Source organism: Lingula anatina, chromosome 6, assembly GCF_051362555.1.
Source record: "Lingula anatina isolate TDL-2025a chromosome 6, LinAna3.0, whole genome shotgun sequence".
NCBI lineage: Eukaryota > Metazoa > Brachiopoda > Lingulata > Lingulida > Lingulidae > Lingula > Lingula anatina.
Genome location: NC_141772.1, coordinates 23,566,751 through 23,578,793, shown reverse-complemented (window position 1 = coordinate 23,578,793; position 12,043 = coordinate 23,566,751). Strand labels below are relative to the sequence as shown.

At 34.2% G+C, this 12,043-nt stretch overlaps 1 protein-coding gene across 1 annotated transcript in view; it reads right to left on the bottom strand.

Annotated features, from left to right (window-relative positions):
* The window catches only part of LOC106179252 (dedicator of cytokinesis protein 3), a 44,752-nt gene that overhangs the window by 23,224 nt on the left and 9,485 nt on the right, over nt 1-12,043 (bottom strand). Inside the window, exons 4-15 of the mRNA XM_087016071.1 lie at nt 10,261-10,316; nt 5,461-5,557; nt 4,108-4,256; nt 3,728-3,848; nt 3,297-3,442; nt 2,883-2,964; nt 2,528-2,588; nt 2,138-2,209; nt 1,629-1,704; nt 1,121-1,212; nt 652-777; nt 240-364 (exon numbers count right to left, since the gene is read on the bottom strand). Of these exons, the coding sequence (XP_086872197.1) occupies nt 240-364; nt 652-777; nt 1,121-1,212; nt 1,629-1,704; nt 2,138-2,209; nt 2,528-2,588; nt 2,883-2,964; nt 3,297-3,442; nt 3,728-3,848; nt 4,108-4,256; nt 5,461-5,557; nt 10,261-10,316 (1,203 nt within the window). The remainder of the gene's footprint in view (nt 1-239; nt 365-651; nt 778-1,120; nt 1,213-1,628; nt 1,705-2,137; nt 2,210-2,527; nt 2,589-2,882; nt 2,965-3,296; nt 3,443-3,727; nt 3,849-4,107; nt 4,257-5,460; nt 5,558-10,260; nt 10,317-12,043) is intronic.

The window sequence follows — 12,043 nt, the reverse complement described above, 5'->3', positions numbered from 1 at the left end:
TGTCAGGGTGAAGGTGGTGCCATCTATCCAAATGAAGAGGTCAGTTCAAAGATTGGATTCAGCGTGATAATTAGCAGTTTATTCAACGTCTCATAATAATGACTATATTAATCCAACAGAGATACAACTTATATGCTAAATTTTACAAAAAAAAAAAGATAAATAAATAAAATAAAATAAAATAATTAAAAATGACAAATCATGTATCATATATGTTCAAATACACACAGAATCCCCACCTTCATCTCATTTCCTTTGTCATCTAAAACAACCACCCTCGCTTCCACATTTTTCTGCGCCGTCTTCTTTCCCTTCTCAAAGTCGCCTCTGTGGATACTGAAGTAGAAGTCGTTCCGCACCTCACCTGAAAAGCAGGACAGCACAGAATATTTATCAGCTTTCAATAGGGTAATCACTGTGAATAAGTTGAATAAAAAGTATTTTCCAATTGTTTCCAAAACTATACTTTGCCCTCTTGATAAAAAGGAGTTTCACTTCATCATCTATACATCATAGTTGTAAACAAATGTCTAATTCTCAATAAATAAGATATTGGCTTAACTAGAGCATATATGGCCTTGACCCCACGACCTTCACCGATCATAATAACATGCTGACCTTACATGACCTTAACCGCCCCAATGACCTTACCAGGCATGATGACATCAGAGAAGCCAATCTTCCTGGTGATTGCGATACTCTTCCCAACCAGCAACGGATGCCGGTGCCGTACTTCATCCAAAGTGCCATGAAACTTGCGTAATGACACAGTTAATGCTGGAATTGGAAAGTTGAATGATTTTCATTTAATTTTTCTTCTTGCTTCAAAATCAAAACCTAACAGTATTTTACATTACAAAAGTTTACCAGGTAATTGAACATCATTAAAAGGATAGCTACACATAAATGTTAAAGAGATAATAGAGAACAAATTATTGTTTTATAATTGGAACATTTCTTACATTTTGTACAGACAAAGCAGTTGTTTTAACAAATGAAAAATTTTACAACTTAAAAATTTATTTCATTGTCTTAGTACAACTTAAAAATCCACCGAATTATCTTAGAACAACTTAAAAATCCACTGAATTATTTGAGTACAACTTAAAAATCCACTTACAAGTGTTCACATAGCCTGGGTTTGTCTTGTGTTTTCTAATCATGTCCTCATGCATCATGGGGAAGTCCTTGTCACCAGGGGTGTCTGTACATCTGGAAGGGAAGCACAAACTAGACAGCAAAACTCACAAATGTACAGAGAGTGTATAGAATACTTTATAACTGGGGTATCCTTGTGGCTGAGATGCTATAGCTGTATTCACAGGGTCATAAACTCTAAGTTATCTTACCAAATACACAACTTAGACTGTTATATATTATTAGTAGTAGTAGTAGTATTTCAGAAAACAAGTATCAATTTGTTACCTAAATTGCAGCACATGGACGTTTATCTGTAAAGGTTGCTTACACACTTTTTAAAATAAAATTTTTTCTGATTTGTTTCATCTACTTTTTGTGTTAAATTTACCATAGCAATCAACATCAATTTCCTTGTTCTATAGCAAGTATATTTCTAGAATGGTATGTCATGTTGTTTGTCCATACTCTAACTCTGTGTTCTAACTTACGTCTGCACCCTGGTGCTGTACTCTCTCTCATTCTCGTCAGACATGTCTGCCGTCATCATCTCGCGTAAGTGGAGCACTGAAATAAATACAGCAGCGATTTTCAGTGAAGATCTTAAGTTCTTATCAGAAATGGTTAGCATTTAAATATTTTACAAAAAGAGAAGGATCAGTCTCTAAACTGACAATTGAGAAACTTGTCATTATCTTAAGGTGAGGGCATAGTGCTTTGGTGATTTGCCACCTTTCGTTGCATGATAAATTTTTTATAAAAATACTTGAAAATAAAGATGTTTAAAAACTTGAGAAACTGATTTCTCCTTTGCCAATTTACAGATACATCTGCATACCAGTGTGCTCTACTCCAGTATATTAACCAGCTGGACAAAGATTCAGAGCTTCATAACTTTACTTTACTTTTATAATTTTAACTTTCCTTCACGTCCAGCTTACAACTGAACAAAGCTACTTAGCAAAGTTTTTGGAAACAGACACAAAGTTAGACGACCTACCAGCCACACCATACGGCCGCCTGAACTGGTGCTGCTGGCTTTTCTTGGACGACTCGCTCAGTAATATCCGACCTGTGATAAAAGTGATAATATCAGTGATAAAAGTGATAATATCAGTGATAAACGTGATAATAGGAGTGCTAAAATTAGTCTTTAGATCAATTCAATATTGAACACCATCTTCTGTCATACTCAACACTGATAATGTATGTTTGTTTTTTTACTTTCTTACTTTTTTTTTTACTTTCTTTTATAGACTATGCTATACCATGATTTAATGTCACCAGTGTCATAGTATTAGTCTATTGACAGACAATACTGCAGTAAGTCAGAAAAAATTAAAATAGTACATATATTTCAGTGCTAAATTTGTCTGTCTAATTGCCATACCTCTTCTGAAGATCTGGACCACCAGCCACAAATCTTTCACCAGGTCTTCATTGCCCAAGTCCTGGAATTATAAACAACAATTTGTTGCACCAGTCAAAGTAAACCATGTCTGCAAATGCATTTCAATAACTACTGACTGAGATCATTTATATATTGGTTTAGGTTATTTATATACTGGTATTAGTCAGAACTATTGGTATCATTTACCGAGAAAGAGATACATATACCAATAGATGTTATGACTGCTTATGAGAATGCAAATGGAACTTAATCTAGAAAGCAAACCAACATATCATATTAAATTTACTGCAGATGTGTAAAATACTTGGCTATTATTGTCATGTTCCAGACTTACTGTAAAGAGGGCACAGTTGTTCTGTATCCTGTCTTGGTTCAGCGGTAATCCATTCTTTGTCAGTCTGGACAGAAACCTCTCACTGAAACAATAATAATAATTAAAATAAATTCTTTAAAAACATATATGGAAAATATCTGAAATTAAGTGTAGCAAGATTTTCCTTCATAAAAACAAACTGGGCTTAATAGTGTCATCACTGACCTAAATGCAACATTTGATCTTGCTGCCAAAATCACTTCTGTTTATTTATTTCATAGTTTTCAAAAAATATTTCCAAATAGCTCATTATTTCAGAGAAATATAAAGTCATGAAAAAGGTCTCAATGCAGAAAAAAAACAACCAAAAAGTTTGGAATGAGAATAATCCAGCACCTAAGCACTGAAATGTCAGTTGGCACTCTATGTAATTACCTGATGAATCTTTCTTCTTTGGTATCGTAGAGAGAGAAATAGACCTCTGTGTCTTCACCTACATTGCAGGCTAGAGTGCGGAAGTTTAGGTACAGGTGATATGTCAGGATTTTCTTGGACAGTGTGCGACGTATGGAGCCACGTGCCTGGTAGAGAAAGCAAAATAAGCTGAATTAATTCATAGCAATCAAAGGTAATATTAGATGAAGTTATTTATCAGTGATACACATTCATGTCATAGAGAATGTTTTGTTTCTAAGAATCATGGACCTATAGGACCTGATAGTGTGTATATGTGTTTGAAAGCATTCTTCCAAATTTAAGATAATATTCTACTCTGAGAGAGAGAGAGAGAGAGAGAGAGAGAGAGAGAGAGAGAGAGAGAGAGAGAGAGAGAGAGAGAGAGAGAGAGAGAGAGAGGTAGTACTTACAGAAGCACTATGTGAGGCCTCAGCACTCTGTACATGCAGCCTGAACAGCTCCACCACACTGATGTTCTCTGTGTCCACCTGTTCACTGTTGACCCTGGGGACCAGGTCCAGACCAAGACGTCTGGAAACAGCATCAAAATATATTATAAATATAGTATTACACACACACACACACACACACACACACACACACACACACACACACACACACACACACACACACACACACACACACACACACACACACACACAGAGAGAGAGAAATACAGCATGGAGCCTTCAAGTATTCTGTGAAAGAAGTTTTTCTTGATGGGAACTTTTCCCTAAGACAACTAAAAGAATTACTTAAAAGTAAAAAACAAGGGACAAGGCCATCTCACCCATTCCCCCAGTCTATCTTGGCTGTGATCTTCTGTTTCAGTTCTCTAGCCTGGTCCTGTGTCAGGGAGTCCGACATCAACTGCCGCCTCCAGTCCATCAGGTCCAGCATCACCTTCTTGAATGTGTCGAAGACCTGTTTCTTCCGCTCCTGTAGGGGTACAGAGAAATATGATGTCATGATGTAGAGATGAGAGTAGATCCATTTTAAATCAGAGAATAATTTCATCAGCTTTGTTAGAATAGAGTTATTTTTATTGGCATTTCTCCTGGATAGAGGTTATTCACCTAGATAGCCTCATAACTTGATAAGGACGCTCTGAGAGACATTGAAATATTGGAGGCAATAATTAGCTGTCAATGCAAGCTGTTGATTGAAAACCCTTTTAAAGATTTACTAAAAATGCAAGCACCGAAATTTTAAGTTTAAAATTAAAACCTACAGGCACACCAAAATTGATCAAAATTTAGAAAATTTTGCAAAAGCACCAAGATACTCATTTAAGTATGTATGTACGATTTTTATCATTAAATGAAGTGTAATGACAATGCTTGTGCTTCATTTAGCAAATAGAAATCCTACTTAAGGTGTTTAAGTAGTGAAAAAATGCTGCAAAATTGAAATAAATCTGCAGAACTAAACTGCCATATCAGTGGACCTATGGTCATGGCAGACAAGAAAAAACGTAGACATAAATTGGTGGTGACAAAGAAGTTCAAATGGAAATATCTAACTAGAAGAGCTACACACATCAGGCATGAGATTGCCTTGGGAAATGTATCTGAAATATTTTGAAAGCAGATTACTGCACTATTTCCACTGAACCATAGTAGAAGAGTCTGAATTTGGTCAAAAGTCTGGAAAATCCCATGCCCATTCTAATTCACTTGTAAGAGCAAGTCAGTAAAGTGGCCTTTTTTTTTTTTTTTTTTTTTTTTTTTTTTTTTTTTTTTTTTTTTTTTTGCTGTTTCTGAATATTTCTTTGCTATCTGCCACTTCAGAATTACTCTTGATGGACATCTTATATGACTGAAGAAATAAATAAGAGCTAGTAAAACATTCTATATTTGGACTAATAAGCCCACTGTTTATTTTCCCAGGCAAAAATCTTCACCAGGCATTGTTGTAGAGTGTGCTTGGTCCAGTTTTTGTTTGGCTACAGAAATAAAATTTAAAAAGAAAAGCTGGACAGAATCTTGGTACAAAATGAAATGATATGGCTTTCTAACACCAATTGTAGAACAAACACTGAATTTTCATAGATAATCTTATTTTCAAGCATTTTCTACTTTTTCATCTCTACTGGAAAAAGAAAAACTTCTGCAACCATGAAAAACATTTTCTCATCCCTTACCACAAAGTGTCTCTGCCATATGTGCCTCCATTCTCTCAGAACATAGGACACCTCATGGACTATACTGTCTTCTACTGGAATCACGCTCTCATATGGTCTGAAAATAAAATGTTTATCAACTGATTTAAAAAGTACATTTATCTGTCTGAAATAATAAACTCTGGCAAAAAAATGGAAAAATAAATACATTTCACTAAAATTTATCACACAAAATGGCTAAATTCAAGAAGTGAATGGGTTTTTATGCAAAGGATTCAAGAATTCAAAGACATGCTAATATTGGTTAACATTGCTTAAAGGGATAATAACTCTTCGTTTCGGTCAAAAAATGAATTTTCCTGGAGCAAACAACAATTTTCCCATACTTACCAATGGTTAATGAATCCATTTTTACATTCAAAGTTAGTCCCTGTTTTTTTTCTAAAAAGTTTGGTTTTTTGTTAAAATCTCTTAAGAGATTTTAACAGAGTATAGCCATCAATGGAGGGCACGTGGTCTAAAGACAAGCTCAGATATCAGAATAATATCTATAACTGCCGTTTTTGTGATAAAACAGAATAAAATATATTTCTATGAGTTATTCACAATGTTTTTATTGTGAAATATAGATCTCATACGAAGAGTTATTATCCCTTTAATGTTTATTTAACATACCAAGCAAAATATTCAAAATGTATAACCTGTCACCAGAAAAGGTACCAGTAGCACATTAAGCTTATCTTGATGTGCCACTTTAACCTTCACCTTCATAAATGATGCAGAACACACATAATATATATACATATCACATATATATATCTCGGAGAATGAAGTCAATACACTATGAAAAAGTGCTTTACCCATGGTGACGGACCATGGGGAGCTGGTATAGAAAATCAAAGATACAAATAAATTAGTCTTTTCTCTCCATTTTAATAAAAAATGCCCTACGGCCGTTTCAGCCCTGAGGCCTTGTCAGGGGCGCAAACAAAACAAAATACTATTTTGTTATAAGTATTTTGTTTTGTTTGTGCCCCTGACGAGGCATTCTCCGAGGCATTCTGACGAGGCATTCTCCGAGATTTATTCGTATCTTTGATTTTCTTTATATATATATATATATATATATATATATATATATATATATATATATATATATATATATATATATATATATATATATATATATATAGATAGATATATAAAACCTCCATAGGGAAATGCTGTAACACAACCAGGTACTTGCCTTATTTACCAACTACAGCAATAATACAACAAAAATTTATGATTTTCGCTGATCATTAATTCAACTTTTTTAGGTTTTGATTTATAAACATAATGGAAAAGGAAAGGTTGTTGAAAATAATGATTATTTTATTAAAATATGATGACAACCCATTAGTGCGTTGTCAGAAGTCCTGTGTTCCTTTTATCCTATAATTGCAAGCAATCTCACAGAGGTCTGCTAACTGCAGAGTTCTGACAACATTTGCACATTACTTTGGGTATCCTTACAAAAAGCTCTTCTGGTTTCTGGTAAATCAAAGCTGGCTGTTCCCTCAGGAAAGAAGCCATTTACAATGTTCTCCAAGCATTGGCTGCATCGTTCATCACATGTGATTGCTGTCAATACTCAGTTCCGTGACACCCGATAGATTACATTTCTCAGTAACTAGAATAATGCAGGTAAATTAATATCTTTCACTGCTATAACTGTTCCATGGCAATTTTTCTGTGCTATCTATTCTTGCAGTATTTCAAACAGTTATAATGTTTACAAATTTGTAATCAGTATTTTAAAATTGGATAATGTTTACAAATTTTAAATCACTGAACACTCATGAACTTCCTTGCTTTTTTTTTTTTTTTTTTACACCAAGGTCATTCAGCTACAAAACAAAAGAAAATGTACTTTGATCTTGGATCATAAGATAACTCCATCTTAAAGCAGCAACCTTTACCATGACAAATCTTAATCCCATGTGGAGACAAGACTTCAATAATTTTCAAATAGGATCAACCTGGTACAATTGATATCATATGACATTTCACTGACTGAGACGACTGAAAATTAGCAATCCCTTTCTTTATCTATTTGACTCCATAATGGAAAGGTCACTCTATAATTCCACTCAGACCCAGGGGTATAGATCGACATCTTCTGCAGATCCTTAATTCTATCTGATCAATAAGTCTGCAAAAGTCAACATATGGCAAATGATAAAGATAAAAGATGTTTTCACTACAATACCATCTTAGCCAAATTAATGAGTTTCACCATTTGGCAAATCATTGTTTTCTGGAATGAGGCTTCAGTCAACTGATACGTCTGGTGTAAAAAGTACAAACAATTCCAGTTGGCTCCTATACGACTACCAGATCTAAACCAGGTTTTAATATGTCATAATTTTGTGTCTTAGATGACCACATTCAGTATTAGCTCAAATTTATCCATAAGTCAAATAACTAAGGCTTCCCAAATCTTTGAAAAAATTGAGAAATATAAATCTTTCAAGTATCCTCCCTGGCATTTGGTGATTATCTCTCATGTCAATATTTGCCTCACCTGTACAACATGCTTAAATTGAGGTGAATGTACTGAATGGCTAACAACCTTCAGAAAAACTTTTATAAATAAATAAATTAATCAATCAATTAATTAATTAATTAATTAATTAAAACAAATGAATTAATAATTTATTAATGATAAATAAATAAATAAATAAATAAATAAAGGTCTTTTTTACATCTGGCATAAAGAACTCTCCAGCAATTACCATTGCAAATCTATCTCATGCTTCATCAGCTCTTCAGAAATTGTCTATTGTGCTCCTTAATTGTTCTCCGAGTGCATCCTTCAGCGCTGTCAACCATTTTGTCACAAGCGCTGAGTCACTGATTGTATGCAGTGTCAGGTTTCCTGGTATTCAGCATTACCGAGATTGGAATATGAAGTACTTCGTAAACTGATTATGAAGGTTTCAGTGTTTTTAGTGCAACTCTGTACCATGTAATCAGGTCCTATTCTGTCTCTAAAGTATCAATCTTTTAACTCTGATATAGTCTCACCTGACGAGAAGGCAATGCCTGCAGGTGCCTGGGTTCCAGGAACTAACAGGTAACCAGAGTCTAAGATACTAGTTACATGAACCAGGTAATGTCTAGGAAAAGATCAGGTATTAACATTCTGTATGATGCACTACTATAAGTGTGAAAAGAAGACAAATATATTTTGTTCCCAGTTTTCTTTTATTTCTTTAATGTTTATCCTTCTAACACAATTATTAATCCAACTTTAAATTCAGTTTCTGTTTGCATACTGTGTCATATTTCTTACAGCTTTCTTTTAACAAGATCACAAACTGAAGGTACAAACTGTCTTAAAGCCTGTCTTTGTTTTTATTGCAGATGAGAACTCTGCTGTATAAGTCCCAGATGTGCTCCTCTATGAATACAGAGGGAATTGAAATCTACTGCTAATTATTCTCAAGCTGTGCAAAATATGTCCATGGCTCACCTAAGAAGTGATTTCTTATCCAAGAGGATTATCAGCTAGTTCACCTTTATAGACTAAATTTACTACAATCCTAGCAATTTGTGAACAAATCTGTCAATACAAATTTTATATAATAAGGTTCTATAGAAGCTTAGCTTTTTATTGCTACAACTATTCAACACTACACTAATGATACCAAATGACATTTTCACATTGAATATATGATTTCTAGGAACCAAGTATTTTGGTAAAGTGATCTAACAATATAATCAGTGAACAGCACACAGCTGGTTTCAATTTTACAAAAGATATCATTAAAGACATCTGATGAACTGCTCTCCCTTGAGGTGTAAAAGTAAAGTATGATAAATTCATCAACACACACACACACAGAGAGAGAGAGAGAGAGAGAGAGAGAGAGAGAGAGAGAGAGAGAGAAAGAAAGAGACCGACTGACTTAGGACTCCAATAACTTGCCCTATTCAATCATGATAGCAATAAAACCTTGTCATACGCCCACATCAGCAGTTCAAAAGAGAGTACCAGACATTTTGAAATAAATGAGATAAGTGGAGATCAAACACTTCCCAATATATATATATATACTAGAGCTAGCAATCAATGTCTTACAGTAGGACAATGACAAAACGGTGTCTTTGAGATCACAAATCAGTAATGTTGGACGTCTGCGACACGTACAATTTCTCTATACTCAACTTGACTTTAACTACAGAACTGCCTTTGCACACACTCGTCTGTTAGTTTCCAAGTGTCAGGATCTTGGAAGGGGGGTGCAAAAGGGATATTGTCACCACAAAAAATACCTATTTATTACCATTGTGGCTGCATAGTACATAATCCCCATATTTCATGAATAAATTTGGCACCGCCAGGGAGTCTACATGAACAATCTTATCATAGTGAATCCTGGCAATACAGGCAATAACAGGAAATTAAATACAACTCAGTGTTTCCTTTATATCTTTTCTGTATGAATCCACAAAACTAGTCATCTCTCTCTAAAACCCAGCTCCTACACTAAATCCGAGACTATAGACCAGTCTATATCTGATGACACAATTCAGACCAATTAATCCAAAACAGTGATAGTGACATAAATTAATCCATATTTTAATCCATATGTAGTTCTGTATATAATTCTTAATAATTTCCTGGTATTCAGCATTACTGAGATTGGAATACAGAACATGACTTCAGTAGAACATAAATTGCACAATTGAGAACAATCTGCAGTATTTCTGATGACAAAATTTAGACCAGTCTATAGTTAATTTTGTGTATAAACCACTGTAGTATATACTTACCCTTGATTGTCTACTTTGCATGGCTTCAGGTGAATATATTTGGCTGGAAAAATTCCCTGAAAAATACAAAATATGTGCCTCTTTATTGTTTGATAAAAACAAGTAAGAATTTTTTTACAGAAGTATGAAGAGTTAAATTTATCTTCAAAGGAATGGAGAGGTGATGGTGGCATATGGTCCAGCTGAACTTTTCATAGGAAAACCTTTTTTTTTTTTTTTGCAATGAAACATTCAATTATCATTGATTTATTGTTTTATTTATGTAAAGGTAGAATAATAATATGATATAGACCAGAGAGAGAGCCTGTTTTTTTTAGGCAGCTTTTTTTAAAAATAAATATTATAAATTGAACTGAAAGCATCTTGTCAAAGCAGTATGATTTGCAGTGACAGATCACAAAAATGCATTTCTGACTCCACTGATTAATTATCTTTTTTACTGAAAACTAATTTAAAACTAGTCTTGGTAGAGGAATCATTTCCATTATTTTTATTATTTCGTTACAAAAACTAGTCCAGATATCTGTCTGTGACCAGGAAGTCCACATAGTTCTGTCTCACACTGACAGTCACGTAGCACAGATAAGGATGTACCTTCTATACATAGTTACTATCAGATATATACTAAAACAGCACACAATGATAAGCAGAGCATATCAGGGCACACGGAAAGTCTCAGCAAAAATGTCTTTTTTTTCCATAGGCACATCTTTAAGCCTGAAATGATATTCTGTATGGGGAAGTTGTTTCACCTGCCGTGAGACCAGGTGAGACCAGGTGAGACCAAGAGACTGTGACCCAGTGAAACCTGGTATTATTTAGTCATTTTCAAAATTATTGCACGACACTGCAGAGACTTATGCAAGGCATTGAGTGCATTTTGGAGTTTTTATTTTACTTGCTATTTTATTATCACTGCTAAATACTTGACATTGTTGGGCTTTGGACAAAGTACTTATTAGAATTGCACAAGTTTTTTTTTATTATTTAACTTGATTTTTAATTTTTTTAGTAGTTTTGTACTATTGGATGTTTGATTTAAACTGATAACAACTCTAAGTATGAGATTCGAGTTCCACAATTAATACATGGTAAACAACACCAAGAAATATAATAAATTCCATTTTACCACCAAAAACAGAAAATGGGGAAATCATCATTTACCCCAGGTATAATACATTTGATGGGACTTTCCCTATCGAAATAAAGAGTTATTATCCCTTTATTCTTTTTCTAATTTTGAAAAAAAAATCAGGCAATTATACAATTTTTCTTAGCCTAAAATCTAAATTAACTGCAGTCTGCCAAACTTTCCCATAAGGATTCTACATTCCAATCTGTCCATTTTTCAATATATATATCCACAGTGCCCCATCATACTGATGGTTTCTGAAAACCTACTGGTTTTTTCACACAGCCTATAAATATTTCATGAGGCTGTATTGTTCCTTGGTCTGAGTCACAGCTGTCTGCAGTCTTAATTCATTCTATTATACAGACTTATTACAACTGAGTCTCACAAGACTTTAGCAGCAGCTGGGAGCTCTTTTTTTTTCTTGGTGGATATTTTATTTTTTTTTTCATTCTTCTTCTTTTTTTAAATATGGTTGGGGATGTGTAAGCCTTCTTGTAGTGTGGTGCCACCAGAAAGAAGACCAAACATACAGTCTGTGTCTCCATTCCCATAGATAGCATTGGTCTACGGACATTGACCCAACTCTGCAGGGACTCTCGCTAAGTGTAATCAGCTTAACCGAATGACTGCTTCCTCTTGCTACCAATG